The sequence below is a fragment of the Ranitomeya variabilis genome, chromosome 2 (genome assembly GCF_051348905.1).
Source record: "Ranitomeya variabilis isolate aRanVar5 chromosome 2, aRanVar5.hap1, whole genome shotgun sequence".
NCBI lineage: Eukaryota > Metazoa > Chordata > Amphibia > Anura > Dendrobatidae > Ranitomeya > Ranitomeya variabilis.
This window is the reverse complement of record NC_135233.1, coordinates 442,883,976-442,901,848: the sequence shown is the minus strand read 5'-3', so window position 1 is coordinate 442,901,848 and position 17,873 is coordinate 442,883,976. Positions and strand designations below refer to the sequence as shown.

Sequence of the window (17,873 nt, the reverse complement as noted above, 5' to 3'; positions counted from 1 at the left end):
TGAATCTTTCCTTCATTGAGATCTGATGTATGGTTTAGGTGTTCGTTTTACTAATTTTAACATTGCACATAGAAATTATCTCAATGTGAACAATGGATTTGTTTGGGGGGCAACAGAAGTTTCAGTTGCACCCAGGCTCTACTGCATTAGACGTCCTTGAAAAAAGCAATATAAACAGCTTTTAATACTTATGGACCCATATTACAGATAATTCATTGATGTGATAATGCTTTGCACTAAGCTATAGAATGTGAACATTTTTCGCTTGTCATTCCCTTAAAGAGGTTATTCTATAATGCCCCTTGTAAAGAAGTATTCCTATAAATACCTCTAGTTGCCATCTGTGCCTGTGAGCAGCGCTATCACTGACCTCTTGCTTGGCATCAAGTGACCCCAGCTCCATCTGCCGCTGACGTCACATTAAGTTCCAGAAAGCCTTGCATGACCTGGGAGTGACCCAGTTGCGCACACCCATCCTGATCGACTGGACTGCGGCCGGTGTTTCACAGCACATCACAGCCCAGTATCCAGTGTCCACTTTCCCTCTCTCCTATGCTTCCATTAGCCACAAGCGCGCTGGATACTGGGCTGTGATGTGCGGTGAAACACCACCTTCCCCATTGGTGTGCGCGAATGGGTCACGCCTGGGTGATGCAAGGCACTCTGGAAAGTTTCATCACATCAGTGGCGGCTGCAGCTGGGATCACGTGATGCCGACTGAGTGGTCAGAGATAGTGCCGCTCACAAGCACAGATGACTTATTTAGAAGGTTTTATTTCGGTGGGGGCATTATAGATTGTAGTGGACAACCCCTTTAACAAAACACTCTAACTATAAAATTATCTTCTGATTTTTAGGGTCAGTATTGCTGGATTTAATAATATCAAGTATGACACAAACACAGACACCATCAATGAAGAACAATCTAGAGTATCTTTCACAAGTTACATGGATCCCTCCTCTGTATTAACAAGGAAAAATATAAATTCTGTTAATGAAATTTCAAGAATTGATTACAGGGAACCTTCTTTTACGGGTATGTTACAGATATTAATTAGCATTTGTGGGTTGGCAAATTCCCTTTAAATATTTTACTATAAAAGGAATAGTATAATAATATATTACTATGATAAATTTGGATATTTTCAATCCAATGAACATATTTTGTCTATGATCTATCCACAGGTCTCACTGAAAACATTGTGTTCAGTCAGTCTGAACTTGGGGATACAATAGATGTTACGTTCTCGCCTCTTGACAATTCAAATGGACCTGTTGTGGCGTATGCTGTTGTAGTAACAACAGAGATGACCGGTAAGAGCTAGGCTTTCTACTGAAATACACTATAGATATATTGAACGATTGTAGCATGCCAGCCATCGATACACGTTGGGCAACCTCTTTCCCTGTTAAATAGTATTGCTATCAATAGAGGGGGGTCTCATGAACTGGGCTGGGAATGAATATCATATAGAATTATTACCTTTATAATGTTTCTGCAGTGTGTATATTCCAAAATATAAAAAATGGCAGGTGAGCACATCTTATAATACAATCATGGTTTGCTAGAGTATCTTCTATGTAATGAATCGAAACTATGTTTCTTTTTAGAAGACCACCCACCTCAAGGAATTTTATCTAAAACATACGAGGATTTTCAGAACAAGCTCACCGACACTTATGTCACCTATATATTGGAGAAAGAACAGATCGTGAGTTCTGGGGAGTCAAATATGATAAGTGTTCTTGTGGGAGATGGATCAAAGTCTCATTCTTATTTCAATGGACCACTGGACCCCGAGTTACAGTACAGGTACCATAACTATATTTCTATTATTAAAAGACGTCAGAGGACTAAGTCTAGATATAGATATTCCAAGCTATCTGATGCCTACTTCTTATAAAGCACTGATGGATTATTGATACACTGCTCATTAGATTAAGAGAACATTTGCATATCACAACATATGCCCAAGTCAATTAAACTTCAGGGATATCAAACTGCACAGTTAGAAAGTACAAGTGATTGTGAATTCATTTCACTTGCTCTGGAATCAATGAAAGTGACAACAAAACAACTCCCAAAAAGGGAATGGTTTCATCAGTGTGGTGGTCCAGACAGAAAGTTAAAATCTCTTTTCTATTTTTGAATGTATCCATTTTTCCAACTGGACAGTTAGAAAGCACAAGTGATTGCGAATTAATTTCACTTGCTTTGGACTTAATGCAAGTGACAACAAGTGAAGAGACAACAACAAAACAACTCCAAAAAAGGGAATGGTTTCGCCAGTGGTGATCCAGACAGTTAAAATCTCTTTAACCTTCCTGACTGATTATTTAATATTTTTCCATTTTGTAAGTGTTCTTGTCACTGCTGGTAGCATAAGGCAGTAACTAAAGCCCATGAAATTGTATAGGTAATCCAGGTAATCAAACTCCTTGAATATGTCATGTCCATGCAAGCAGATATCACAACATGAGCTGTTCCGTAAACAAAGCTGGAAAGGGCCATAAAAAGGCATCAATCCAATAGATGCGCTATCTGCTCCTTTGTGCAGGGAAGAAAAGGAGGAGCACTGCTAAAGTCCCATAATATTACCGTCAGCAGGCTATTGGTATGCGTGTTTCAGAACATACTGTCAGAAAACGGCTCCATGGAATCAATGAGGGCCTAACGTCATGTAGCGGGATCATGCAGGTTGATTGATATTCAACAGAAAATGCCAGAATACGCAGGTCCATTACCATCCTGTTCTCTTCTCAGATAAGAGCAGGTGACAATGAACCCTTGGCAGACATGAAAGAGTCTACAGACACCATGGTGAACATTATATTGCCTGCATAATCATTCAGCATGGCTGGTTCGGCAATGGGTTAATGATGGTCTAGGGAAGCATATCCTTGGATTGTTCTGCAAACCTTCATATGAGAGTCATTGTTACTTTGCTAATGAAATGCCTGGCATCATATGGCCCGATTTTGTACATTGTTCCTGTATAACAAAGGCATTGATTTCATCGACTGGCCTTCATATTCCCCAGATATGAATCCAAATGAGATAATCTGATGCTGCCACATAGCTTCACATACTTTCTTGCAGCTCACTTACTACCTGATCGAGGTCTGGAGGCCTGAGATGAGATTTCCCAAGACACCATCTGCTGTCTCATTAGGGGCATACTCATACGTTGAGGGGATTGGATACTAGCATGTGGGACCATATACACTACTGAGTCACATTTTGAGTCACCATGATGAATTTCACCCAGATCTATGATATAAATATTTTACTCTGATTCTGGGCTTGATTTGGAATACAGCCTCATTGGGCTGATAATTTTGTTGTCTATTGACTGTCAATATTAATTTTCAATTTGAATATTTCCTTCACTGAGATATGTTGCATGGTTTAAGCGTTCCTTTTATTAATTTTAACATTGTACATAGAAATTATCTCAATGTGAACAATGGATTCGTTTTGGGGGAGAAACTGAAGTTTCAGGTGCACCCAAGCTCTACTGCATTGGGCGTCCTTGAAGTAAGCAATATAAATGGCTTGTGATGCTTATTGCCCCATATTACAGATAATGTATTGATGTGATAATGCTTTGCACTAAGCTATAGAATGTGAACATTTTTCTTTTGTCATTCCCTTAACGAGGTTATTCTATAATGCCCCTTGTAAAGAAGTATTTTCTTAAATGACTCTAGTTGTCATCTGTGCCTATGAGCAGTTCCATCGCTGACCTCATACTCAGCACCACGTGACACCGGCTGCAGCTGTAGTGTGCTGGATACTGCGCTGTGACATGTGGTGAAACGCCGCCCACCCCCATGGGTGAGCGTGAATGGGTCACGCTCGGGTGATGCAAGGCATTCTGGAATCTATCATGACATTAGTGGCGGCAGCCGGGATCGCGTGATGTCGATTGAGCGGTCAGCGATAGTGCCGCTCACAGGCACAGATGACAACAAATGGTATTCATAAAAATACTTATTTACAAGGTTTAAATCGTTGGGGGCATTATAGAATGTAATGGACAACCCCTTTAACAAAACACACTAACTATAAAATTATCTTCTGATTTTTAGGGTCAGTATTGCTGGATTTAATAATATCAAGTATGACACAAACACAGACACCATCAATGAAGAACAATCTAGAGTATCTTTCACAAGTTACATGGATCCTTCCTCTGTATTAACAAGGAAAACTATCTATTCTGTTAATGAAATCTCAAGAATTGACTACGTTGAACCTTCTTTTACGGGTATGTTACAAATATTAATTAGTAATTGTGGGTTGGCAAATTTCCTTTAAAGATTTTACTATAAAAGTAATAGTATAATAATATATTACTATGATAAATTTGGATATTTTCTATCCAATGAACATATTTTATCTATGATTTATCCACAGGTCTTACTGAAAACAACATTGTGTTCAGTCAGTCTGAACTTGGGAATTCAATAGATGTTACGTTCTCGCCTCTTGACAATTCAAATGGACCTGTTGTGGCGTATGCTGTTGTAGTAACAACAGAGATGACCGGTAAGAGCTAGGCTTTCTACTGAAATACAGTATAGATATATTGAACGATTGTTCCATGCCAGCCATCGATAGATTTAGGGCAACCTCTTTCCCTGTTAAATAATATGGGTATAAATAGAGGGGGTCTCATGAACTGGGCTGGGAATGAATATCATATAGAATTATTGCCTTTATAATGTTTCTGCAGTGTGTTTTTTCCAAAATATGAAAAATGGTAGGTGAGCACATCTTATAACATAATCATGGTTTTCTAGAGTATCTTCTATGTAATGAATCTAAACTATTTTTTTTAGATGACCACCCACCTCAAGGAATTTTATCTAAAACATACGAGGATTTTCAGAACAAGCTCACCGACACTTATGTCACCTATATATTGGAGAAAGAACAGATTGTGAGTTCTGGGGAGTCAAATATGATAAGTGTTCTTGTGGGAGATGGATCAAAGACTCATTCTTATGTCAATGGACCACTGGACCCCGAGTTACAGTACAGGTACCATAACTATATTTCTATTATTAAAAGATGTCAGAGGACTAAGTCTAGATATTGATATTCCAAGCTATCTGGTGCCTACTTCTTATAGAGCACTGATGGATTATTGATACACTACTCATTAGATTAAGAGAACATTTGCATATCACAGCATATGCCCAAGTCAATTAAACTTCAGGGATATCAAACTGCACAGTTAGAAAGTACAAGCGATTGTGAATTAATTTCACTTGGTCTGGAATTAATGAAAGTGACAACAACAAAACAACTCCCAAAAAGGGAATGGTTTCGCCAGTCGTAGTCCAGACAGAAAGTGAAAATCTCTTTATCCTTCCTGACTGATTCTTTTCTATTTTTCCATTTTGTTAGTGTTCTTGTCACTGCTGGTAGCATGAGGCAGTAGCTAAAGCTCATCAAGTTGTATAGGTAATCCAGGTAATCAAGCTCCTCAAATATGTCACCTCCATGCAAGCAGATATTACAACATGAGCAGATACTTAAAGAAAGCTGGAAAGGGCTATAAAAAGGCATCAATCTAATAGATGTGCTATCTGCTCCTTTGTACAAGGGAGAACACTAGGAGCACTGCTAACGTCCCATAATATTACCTTCAGCAGGCTATTGGTATGCGTGTTTCAGAATATACGGTCAGAAAATGGCTCCATGGAATGAATGAGGGCCTGACATCATGTAGCAGGATCATGCGGCTGATTGACATTCCGCAGAAAACACTAGAATACGCAGGTCCATTACCATCCTGTTCTCTTCTCAGATGAGAACAGGTGACAATGAACCCTTGGCAGACATGAAAGAGTCTACAGTGTTGTGAAATTGGATTTTGGGCTCCCCCGGTGGCCACTGGTGGAATTGAACTGGTGTGCATCATCCTCTCTGTTCACCTGTTTCCATCAGGATGTGGGAGTCGCTATTTAGCCTTGCTCCTCTGTCACTTCCATGCCGGTCAACATTGTAATCAGAAGCCTTTCTGTGCATGTTCCTGCTGCTAGACAACTCCCAGCTAAGTTGGACTTAGTCCTTGTTTGTTTTTGCATTTTGTTCCAGTTCACAGCTGTAGTTTCGTTTCTGTGTCTGGAAAGCTCTTGTGATCTGAAATTGCCACTCTGATGTTATGAGTTAATACTAGAGTCTTAAAGTAATTTCAGGATGGTATTTTGATAGGGTTTTCAGCTGACCATGAAAGTGCCCTTTCTGTCTTCCTGCTATCTAGTAAGCGGACCTCAATTTTGCTAAACCTATTTTCATACTACGTTTGTCATTTCATCTAAAATCACCGCCAATATTTGTGGGGGCCTCTGTCTGCCTTTCGGGGAAATTTCTCTAGAGGTGAGCCAGGACTATATTTTCCTCTGCCAGGATTAGTTAGTCCTCCGGCCGGCGCTGGGCGTCTAGGGATAAAACGCAGGCTACGCTACCCGGCTACTGTTAGTTGTGCGGCAGGTTTAGTTCATGGTCAGTTTAGTTTCCATCCTTCCAAGAGCTAGTTCGTATGTTTGCTGGGCTATGTTCTCTTGCCATTGAGAACCATAACAGTTTGACCGGCCTAAAAGGGTTAAATTAATTTACAGAGAAAGGAGAGAAAAGAGAAGTCTGCTGAAGATTTTTTTTTTTTTTTTTTTTTTTTCTCAGTTCTGAGTGTGCTTGTAATTGAATCTCTTGCAAGTCTGCCTATATTGCAGCCTTTCTCTCTCTCTCTCCTTCTAATCCTGGAATGGCTCTGTGTTCACCTGTTTAAAATGGATATTCAGAGTTTAGCTGCAGGTTTGAATAATCTCACCACGAAAGTTCAAAACTTACAAGATTTTGTTGTTCATGTTCCTATATCTGAACCTAGAATTCCTTTGCCTGAATTTTTCTCGGGGAATAGATCTTGCTTTCAAAATTTCAAAAATAATTGCAAGTTGTTTTTGTCCCTGAAATCTCGCTCTGCTGGAGATCCTGCTCAGCAGGTCAGGATTGTGATTTCTTTGCTCCGGGGCGACCCTCAGGATTGGGCTTTTGCATTGGCTCCAGGGGATCCTGCGTTGCTCAATGTGGATGCGTTTTTTCTGGCCTTGGGGTTGCTTTATGAGGAACCTCAGTTAGAACTTCAGGCGGAAAAGGCCTTGATGTCCCTATCTCAGGGGCAAGACGAAGCTGAAATATACTGCCAGAAATTCCGTAAATGGGCTGTGCTTACTCAGTGGAATGAGTGCGCCCTGGCGGCGAATTTCAGAGAGGGTCTCTCTGATGCCATTAAGGATGTTATGGTGGGGTTCCCTGTGCCTGCGGGTCTGAATGAGTCCATGACAATGGCTATCCAGATCGATAGGCGTCTGCGGGAGCGCAAACCTGTGCACCATTTGGCGGTGTCTACTGAGAAGACGCCAGAGAATATGCAATGTGATAGAATTCTGTCCAGAAGTGAACGGCAGAATTTTAGACGAAAAAATGGGTTGTGCTTCTATTGCGGTGATTCAACTCATGTTATATCAGCATGCTCTAAGCGTACTAAGAAGCTTGATAAGTCTGTTTCAATTGGCACTTTACAGTCTAAGTTTATTCTATCTGTGACCCTGATTTGTTCTTTATCATCTATTACCGCGGATGCCTATGTCGACTCTGGCGCCGCTTTGAGTCTTATGGATTGGTCCTTTGCCAAACGCTGTGGGTATGATTTGGAGCCTCTTGAAACTCCTATACCCCTGAAGGGGATTGACTCCACCCCATTGGCTAGCAATAAACCACAATACTGGACACAAGTAACTATGCGGATTAATCCGGATCACCAGGAGATTATTCGCTTTCTTGTGCTGTATAACCTACATGATGTGTTGGTGCTTGGATTGCCATGGCTGCAATCTCATAACCCAGTCCTTGACTGGAAAGCTATGTCTGTGTTAAGCTGGGGATGTAAGGGGACACATGGGGACGTACCTGTGGTTTCCATTTCATCATCTATTCCCTCTGAGATTCCTGAATTCTTGACTGAATATCGTGACGTTTTTGAAGAACCTAAGCTTGGTTCATTACCTCCGCACCGGGAGTGCGATTGTGCCATAGATTTGATTCCGGGTAGTAAATACCCTAAGGGTCGTTTATTTAATCTGTCTGTGCCTGAACATGCTGCTATGCGAGAATATATAAAGGAGTCCTTGGAAAAGGGACATATTCGTCCTTCGTCATCTCCCTTAGGAGCCGGTTTTTTCTTTGTGGCTAAGAAAGATGGCTCTTTGAGGCCGTGCATTGATTATCGGCTTTTGAATAAAATCACGGTTAAATATCAATATCCGTTGCCACTGCTGACTGATTTGTTTGCTCGCATAAAGGGGGCCAAGTGGTTCTCTAAGATAGATCTTCGTGGGGCGTATAATTTGGTGCGAATTAAGCAGGGGGATGAGTGGAAAACCGCATTTAATACGCCCGAGGGCCACTTTGAGTATTTGGTGATGCCTTTTGGTCTTTCAAATGCCCCTTCAGTCTTTCAGTCCTTTATGCATGACATTTTCCGTGATTATTTGGATAAATTTATGATTGTGTATCTGGATGATATTTTGATTTTTTCGGATGACTGGGACTCTCATGTCCAGCAGGTCAGGAGGGTTTTTCAGGTTTTGCGGTCTAACTCCTTGTGTGTGAAGGGTTCTAAGTGCGTTTTTGGGGTTCAAAAGATTTCCTTTTTGGGATATATTTTTTCCCCCTCTTCCATCGAGATGGATCCTGTCAAGGTTCAGGCTATTTGTGATTGGACGCAACCCTCTTCTCTTAAGAGTCTTCAGAAATTTTTGGGCTTTGCTAACTTTTATCGTCGATTTATTGCTGGTTTTTCTGATGTTGTTAAACCATTGACTGATTTGACTAAGAAGGGTGCTGATGTTGCTGATTGGTCCCCTGCTGCTGTGGAGGCCTTTCGGGAGCTTAAGCGCCGCTTTTCTTCCGCCCCTGTGTTGCGTCAGCCTGATGTTGCTCTTCCTTTTCAGGTTGAGGTCGACGCTTCTGAAATCGGAGCTGGGGCGGTTTTGTCGCAGAGAAGTTCCGATTGCTCCGTGATGAGACCTTGTGCTTTTTTCTCGCGTAAATTTTCGCCCGCCGAGCGGAATTATGATGTTGGGAATCGGGAGCTTTTGGCCATGAAGTGGGCTTTTGAGGAGTGGCGTCATTGGCTTGAGGGGGCTAGACATCAGGTGGTGGTATTGACTGACCACAAAAATCTAATTTATCTTGAGTCCGCCAGACGCCTGAATCCTAGACAGGCGCGCTGGTCGTTGTTTTTCTCTCGGTTTAATTTTGTGGTGTCCTACCTGCCGGGTTCTAAGAATGTTAAGGCGGATGCCCTTTCTAGGAGTTTTGAGCCTGACTCCCCTGGTAATTCTGAACCTACAGGTATCCTTAAGGATGGAGTGATATTGTCTGCCATTTCTCCAGACCTGCGGCGGGCCTTGCAGGAGTTTCAGGCGGATAGACCTGATCGTTGCCCACCTGGTAGACTGTTTGTTCCTGATGATTGGACCAGTAAAGTCATTTCTGAGGTTCATTCTTCTGCGTTGGCAGGTCATCCTGGAATCTTTGGTACCAGGGATTTGGTGGCAAGGTCCTTCTGGTGGCCTTCCCTGTCTCGAGATGTGCGAGGCTTCGTGCAGTCTTGTGACGTTTGTGCTCGGGCCAAGCCTTGTTGTTCTCGGGCTAGTGGATTGTTGTTGCCCTTGCCTATCCCGAAGAGGCCCTGGACGCACATCTCGATGGATTTTATTTCGGATCTTCCTGTTTCTCAGAAGATGTCTGTCATCTGGGTGGTGTGTGATCGTTTCTCTAAGATGGTCCATTTGGTTCCCCTGCCTAAGTTGCCTTCTTCTTCCGAGTTGGTTCCTCTGTTTTTTCAAAATGTGGTCCGTTTGCATGGTATTCCGGAGAATATCGTTTCTGACAGAGGTACCCAATTCGTGTCTAGATTTTGGCGAGCATTCTGTGCTAGGATGGGCATAGATTTGTCTTTCTCGTCTGCTTTCCATCCTCAGACTAATGGCCAGACCGAGCGGACGAATCAGACCTTGGAGACATATTTGAGGTGTTTTGTGTCTGCAGATCAGGATGATTGGGTTGCTTTTTTGCCTTTAGCGGAGTTTGCCCTCAATAATCGGGCCAGTTCTGCCACCTTGGTGTCTCCCTTTTTCTGTAATTCGGGGTTTCATCCTCGATTTTCTTCTGGTCAGGTGGAATCTTCGGATTGTCCTGGAGTGGATGCTGTGGTGGAGAGGTTGCATCAGATTTGGGGGCAGGTAGTGGACAATTTGAAGTTGTCCCAGGAGAAGACTCAGCTTTTTGCCAACCGCCGGTGTCGGGTTGGTCCTCGGCTTTGTGTTGGGGACTTGGTGTGGTTGTCTTCTCGTTTTGTCCCTATGAGGGTTTCTTCTCCCAAGTTTAAGCCTCGGTTCATCGGCCCGTACAAGATATTGGAGATTCTTAACCCTGTGTCCTTCCGTTTGGACCTCCCTGCATCTTTTTCTATTCATAATGTTTTTCATCGGTCATTATTGCGCAGGTATGAGGTACCGGTTGTGCCTTCCGTTGAGCCTCCTGCTCCGGTGTTGGTTGAGGGCGAGTTGGAGTACGTTGTGGAAAAAATCTTGGACTCCCGTGTTTCCAGACGGAAACTCCAGTATCTGGTCAAATGGAAGGGATACGGTCAGGAGGATAATTCTTGGGTGACTGCCTCTGATGTTCATGCCTCCGATTTGGTCCGTGCCTTTCATAGGGCTCATCCTGATCGCCCTGGTGTTTCTGGTGAGGGTTCGGTGCCCCCTCCTTGAGGGGGGGGTACTGTTGTGAAATTGGATTTTGGGCTCCCCCGGTGGCCACTGGTGGAATTGAACTGGTGTGCATCATCCTCTCTGTTCACCTGTTTCCATCAGGATGTGGGAGTCGCTATTTAGCCTTGCTCCTCTGTCACTTCCATGCCGGTCAACATTGTAATCAGAAGCCTTTCTGTGCATGTTCCTGCTGCTAGACAACTCCCAGCTAAGTTGGACTTAGTCCTTGTTTGTTTTTGCATTTTGTTCCAGTTCACAGCTGTAGTTTCGTTTCTGTGTCTGGAAAGCTCTTGTGATCTGAAATTGCCACTCTGATGTTATGAGTTAATACTAGAGTCTTAAAGTAATTTCAGGATGGTATTTTGATAGGGTTTTCAGCTGACCATGAAAGTGCCCTTTCTGTCTTCCTGCTATCTAGTAAGCGGACCTCAATTTTGCTAAACCTATTTTCATACTACGTTTGTCATTTCATCTAAAATCACCGCCAATATTTGTGGGGGCCTCTGTCTGCCTTTCGGGGAAATTTCTCTAGAGGTGAGCCAGGACTATATTTTCCTCTGCCAGGATTAGTTAGTCCTCCGGCCGGCGCTGGGCGTCTAGGGATAAAACGCAGGCTACGCTACCTGGCTACTGTTAGTTGTGCGGCAGGTTTAGTTCATGGTCAGTTTAGTTTCCATCCTTCCAAGAGCTAGTTCGTATGTTTGCTGGGCTATGTTCTCTTGCCATTGAGAACCATAACACTACAGACACCATGGTGAACATTATATTGCCTGCATAAACATTCAGCATGGCAGGTTCGGCAATGGGTTAATGATGGCCTAGGGAAACATATAATTGGAGCGTTCTGTGAACCTTCATGTGAGAGTCATCGGTCCTTTGCTGACAAAATTCTTAGAGCCATTGGAAGACCTGGGTTCCTCCTAGTGTAGAAAAACGTCCAGCATCATATGGCCCGTACTTGTATTTCCTGTATAACAAACGCATTGATGTGATTGACTGGCCCTCATATTCCCCAGACATGAATCGTATTGAGATAATCTGGGGGACATTATGTATCAGTGCATCAGATGCTGCCACATAGCTTCACATACTTTCTTGCAGCTCACTTATTACCTGATAGAGGTCTGGAGGCCTGAAATGAGATTTCCCAGGACACCATCTGCTGTCTCATTAGGGGCAAACCCATATGTTGAGGGGAGTGGATACTAGCATGTGGGACCATATACACAACTGAGTCACATTTTGAGTGACCATGATGAAATTCACTCAAATCTATGATATAAATATTTTACTCTGATTTGGGGGGTGATTTGGAATACAGCCTCATTGGGCTGATAATTTTGGTGTCTATTGACTGTCAATAGTAATTTTCAATTTGAATCTTTCCTTGATTGATATCTGATGTATGGTTTAGGCATGCCTTTTATTAATTTGAACATTGTACATATAAATTATTTCAATGTGAACAATGGATTCGTTTTGGGGGAAAACCGAAGTTTCAGTTGCACCAATGCTCTACTGCATTAGATATTCTCGAAGAAAGCAATATAAACGGCTTGTGATGCTTATGGACCCATATTACAGATAATGCATTGATGTGTTAATGCTTTGCACTAAGCTATAGAATGTGAACATTTTCTTTTGTCATTCCCGTAAAGAGGTTATTCTATAATGCCCCTTGTAAAGAAGTATTCTTATAAATACCTCTAGTTGCCATCTGTGCCTGTGAGCAGCGCTATCGCTGACCTTCAGTCGGCATCACGTGACCCCGGCTGCAGCTGCTGCTGACATCCACTGATGTCACATTAAGTTCCAAAATTCCTTGCATGACCCGGGTGTAACCCCATAGCGTGCACTCCTCCTGATTGACTGGACTTTGGCCAGTTTTTCACCGCACATCACAGCCCACTATCCAGTGTGCACTTTCCCTCTCTCCTATGCTTTCATTAGCCACAAGCGTGCTGGAAACTGGGCTGTGACGTGCGATGAAACACCACCCACCCCCATTGGTGTGCGCGAATGGGTCACGCCCAAGTGATGCAAGGCATTCTGGAACGTGACATGACATCAGTGGCGGCTGCAGCTGGGATCACGTGATGCCGATAGAGAGGTCAGCGATAGTGCCGCTCACAGGCACAGATGACAACAAAAGGTATTTATAAAAATACTTATTTACAAGGTTTAAATCGGTGCGGGCATTATAGAATGTAGTGGACAACCCCTTTAACAAAACACACTAACTATAAAATTATCTTCTGATTTTTAGGGTCAGTATTGCTGAATTTAACAATATCAAGTATGACACAAACACAGACACCATCAATGAAGAACAATCTATAGTATCTTTCACAAGTTACATGGATCCCTCCTCTGTATTAACAAGGAAAACTATCAATTCTGTTAATGAAAACTCAAGAATCGATTATGTGGAACCTTCTTTTACGGGTATGTTACAGGTATTAATTAGCATTTGTGGGTTGGCAAATTTGCTTTAAATATATTATTGTAAAAGGAATAGTATAAAAATATATTACTGTGCTAAATTTGGATATTTTCAGTCCAATTAACATATTTTATCTATGATCGATCCACAGGTCTTACTGAAAACAATGTTGTGTTCAGTCAGTCTGAACTTGGGGATTCAATAGATGTTACGTTCTCGCCTCTTGACAATTCAAATGGACCTGTTGTGGCGTATGCTGTTGTAGTAACAACAGAGATGACCGGTAAGAGCTAGGCTTTCTACTGAAATACACTATAGATATATTGAACGATTGTACCATGCCAGCCATCGATAGACGTAGGGCAAGCTCTTTCCCTGTTAAATAATATGGGTGTAGATAGAGGGGGTCTCATGAACTGGGCTGGGAATGAATATCATATAGAATTATTGCCTTTATGTTTCTGCAGTGTGTTTATTTCAAAATATAAAAAAATGGCAAGTGAGCACATCTTATAACACAAAAATGGTTTGCTAGCGTATCTTCTATGTAATGAATCAAAACAATTTTTTTTTTAGATGACCGCCCACCTCAAGGAATTTTATCTAAAACACACGAAGATTTTCAGAACAAGCTCACCGACACTTATGTTACCTATATATTCGAGAAAGAACAGATCGTGAACTCTGGGGAGTCAAATATGATAAGTGTTCTTGTGGGCGATGGATCAAAGTCTCATTCTTATGTCAATGGACCACTGGACCCCGAGTTACAGTACAGGTACCATAACTATATTTCTATTATTAACCCCTTCATGACCCAGCCTATTTTGGCCTTAATGACCTTGCCGTTTTTTGCAATTCTGACCAGTGTCCCTTTATGAGGTAATAACTCAGGAACGCTTCAACGGATCCTAGCGATTCTGAGATTGTTTTTTCGTGACATATTGGGCTTCATGATAGTGGTAAATTTAGGTCGATAATTTCTGAGTTTATTTGTGAAAAAAACGGAAATTTGGCGAAAATTTTGAAAATTTCGCAATTTTCACATTTTTAATTTTTATTCTGTTAAACCAGAGAGGTATGTGACACAAAACAGTTAATAAATAACATTTCTCACATGTCTACTTTACATCAGCACAATTTTGGAAACAAATTTTTTTTTTGCTAGGAAGTTATAAGGGTTAAAATTTGACCAGTGATTTCTCATTTTTACAACAAAATTTACAAAACCATTTTTTTTAGGGACCACCTCACATTTGAAGTCAGTTTGAGGGTTCTATATGGCTGAAAATACCCCAAAGTGACACCATTCTAAAAACTGCACCCCTCAAGGTGCTCAAAACCACATTCAAGAAGTTTATTAACCCTTCAGGTGTTTCACAGCAGCAGAAGCAACATGGAAGGAAAAAATGAACATTTAACTTTTTAGTCACAAAAATGATATTTTAGCAACAATTTTTTTATTTTCCCAAGGGTAAAAGGAAAAACTGGACCACGAACGATGTTGTCCAATTTGTCCTGAGTACGCTGATACCTCATATGTGGGGGTAAACCACTGTTTGGGCATACGGCAGGGCTTGGAAGGAAAGGAGCGCCATTTGACTTTTTGAATGAAAAATTGGCTCCAATCTTTAGCGGACACCATGTCGCGTTTGGAGAGCCCCCGTGTGCCTAAACATTGGAGCTCCCCCACAAGTGACCCCATTTTGGAAACTAGACCCCCCAAGGAACTTATCTAGAAGCATAGTGAGCACTTTAAACCCCCAGGTGCTTCACAAATTGATCCGTAAAAATGAAACAGTACTTTTTTTTCACAAAAAAATTATTTTAGCCTCAATTTTTTCATTTTCACATGGGCAACAGGATAAAATGGATCCTAAAATTTGTTGGACAATTTCTCCTGAGTACACTGATACCTCACATGTGGGGGTAAACCACTGTTTGGGCACATGGTAAGGCTCGGAAGGGAAGGAGCGCCATTTGACTTTTTGAATGAAAAATGATCTCCATCGCTAGCAGAGACCATGTCACGTTTGGAGAGCCCCCGTGTGCCTAAACATTGGAGCGCTCCCACAAGTGACCCCATTTTGGAAAGTAGACCCCCCAAGGAACTTATCTAGAAGCATAGTGAGCACTTTAAACTCTCAGGTGCTTCACAAATTGATCCGTAAAAATGAAAAAGTACTTTTTTTTCACACAAAATTTCTTTTAGCCTCAATTTTTTCATTTTCACATGGGCAACAGGATAAAATGGATCCTAAAATTTGTTGGGCAATTTCTGCTGAGTATGTTGATACCTCATATGTGGGGGTAAACCACTGTTTGGGTGCACGGCAAGGCTCGGAAGGGGAGGCGTGCCATTTGACTTTTTGAATGGAAAATTAGCTCCAATCGTTAGCGAACACCATGTCGCGTTTGGAGAGCCCCTGTGTGCCTAAACATTGGAGCTCCCCTACACGTGACCCCATTTTGGAAACTAGACCCCCCAAGGAACTTATCTAGATGCATAGTGAGCACTTATAACCCCCAGATGCTTCACAGAAGTTTATAACGCAGAGCCGTGAAAATAAAAAATAATTTTTCTTTCCTCAAAAATGATTTTTAGCCCAGGATTTTTTAATTTTCCAAGGGTAATAGGAGAAATTGGACCCCAAATGTTGTTGTCCAGTTTGTCCTGAGTACGATGATACCCCATATGTGGGGGTAAACCACTGTTTGGGCACACGGCAGGGCTCGGAAGGGAAGGCACGCCATTTGGCTTTTTGAATGGAAAATTAGCTCCAATCATTAGCGGACACCATGTCACGTTTGGAGAGCCCCTGTGTGCCTAAACATTGGAGCTCCCTAACAAGTGACCCCATTTTGGAAACTAGACCTCCCAAGGAACTAATCTAGATGTGTGGTGAGCACTTTGAACCCCCAAGTGCTTCGCAGAAGTTTATAACGCAGAGCCGTGAAAATAATGTGTTTCCTTTCCTCAAAAATATTTTTTTAGCCCAGAATTTTTTATTTTTGCAAGGGTAACAGGAGAAATTGGACCCCAAAAGTTGTTGTCCAGTTTCTCCTGAGTACGCTGATACCCCATATGTGGGGGTAAACCACTGTTTGGGCACATGCCGGGGCTCGGAAGGGAAGTAGTGACGTTTTGGAATGCAGACTTTGATGGAATGCTCTGCGGGCGTCACGTTGCATTTGCAGAGCCCCTGATGTGCCTAAACAGTAGGAACTCCCCACAAGTGACTCCATTTTGGAAACTAGACCCCCCAAGGAACTTATCTAGATGTGTGGTGAGCACTTTGAACCCCCAAGTGCTTCACAGAAGTTTATAACGCAGAGCCGTGAAAATAATAAATGTGTTTCCTTTCCTCAAAAATATTTTTTTAGCCCAGAATTTTTTATTTTTGCAAGGGTAACAGGAGAAATTGGACCCCAAAAGTTGTTGCCCAGTTTCTCCTGAGTACGCTGATACCCCATATGTGGGGGTAAACCACTGTTTGGGCACATGCCGGGGCTCGGAAGGGAAGTAGTGACGTTTTGGAATGCAGACTTTGATGGAATGCTCTGCGGGCGTCACGTTGCATTTGCAGAGCCCCTGATGTGCCTAAACAGTAGGAACTCCCCACAAGTGACTCCATTTTGGAAACTAGACCCCCCAAGGAACTTATCTAGATGTGTGGTGAGCACTTTGAACCCCCAAGTGCTTCACAGAAGTTTATAACGCAGAGCCGTGAAAATAATAAATGTGTTTCCTTTCCTCAAAAATATTTTTTTAGCCCAGAATTTTTTATTTTTGCAAGGGTAACAGGAGAAATTGGACCCCAAAAGTTGTTGTCCAGTTTCTCCTGAGTACGCTGATACCCCATATGTGGGGGTAAACCACTGTTTTGGCACACGTCGGGGTTCGGAAGGGAAGTAGTGACGTTTTGGAATGCAGACTTTGATGGAATGGTCTGCTGGCGTCACGTTGCATTTGCAGAGCCCCTGATGTGCCTAAACAGTAGAAACACCCCACAAGTGACCCCATTTTGGAAACTAGACCCCCCAAGGAACTTATCTAGATGTGTGATGAGCACATTCAACCCCCAAGTGCTTCACAGAAGTTTACAACGCAGAGCCGTGAAAATAAAAAATCATTTTTCTTTCCTCAAAAAATATGTTTTAGCAAGCAATTTTTTATTTTCACAAGGGTAACAGGAGAAATTGGGCCCCAATGTTTGTTGTGAGTACAGTGATACCCCATATGTGGGGGTAAACCACTGTTTGGGCGCACGTCAGGGCTCGGAAGGGAAGTAGTGACATTTGAAATGCAGACTTTGATGGAATGGTCTGCGGGCGTCACGTTGCATTTGCAGAGCCCCTGATGTGCCTAAACAGTAGAAACACCCCACAAGTGACCCCATTTTGGAAACTAGACCCCCCAAGGAACGTATCTAGATGTGTGATGAGCACGTTCAACCCCCAAGTGCTTCACATAAGTTTACAACGCAGAGCCGTGAAAATAAAAAATCATTCTTCTTTCCTCAAAAATTATGTCTTAGCAAGTAATTTTTTATTTTTGCAAGGGTAACAGGAGAAATTG

General features: G+C 42.2%; 1 protein-coding gene across 2 annotated transcripts in view; it reads left to right on the top strand.

Annotated features, from left to right (window-relative positions):
- LOC143806508 (uncharacterized) overlaps positions 1-17,873 on the top strand; it is a 203,831-nt gene that overhangs the window by 83,407 nt on the left and 102,551 nt on the right. For both annotated transcript variants that reach the window (XM_077287121.1, XM_077287122.1), the window contains 9 exons: positions 858-1,036; positions 1,186-1,314; positions 1,612-1,813; positions 4,093-4,271; positions 4,421-4,552; positions 4,846-5,047; positions 13,118-13,296; positions 13,446-13,577; positions 13,871-14,072. In XM_077287121.1, coding sequence (XP_077143236.1) covers positions 858-1,036; positions 1,186-1,314; positions 1,612-1,813; positions 4,093-4,271; positions 4,421-4,552; positions 4,846-5,047; positions 13,118-13,296; positions 13,446-13,577; positions 13,871-14,072 — 1,536 coding nt within the window. The remainder of the gene's footprint in view (positions 1-857; positions 1,037-1,185; positions 1,315-1,611; positions 1,814-4,092; positions 4,272-4,420; positions 4,553-4,845; positions 5,048-13,117; positions 13,297-13,445; positions 13,578-13,870; positions 14,073-17,873) is intronic.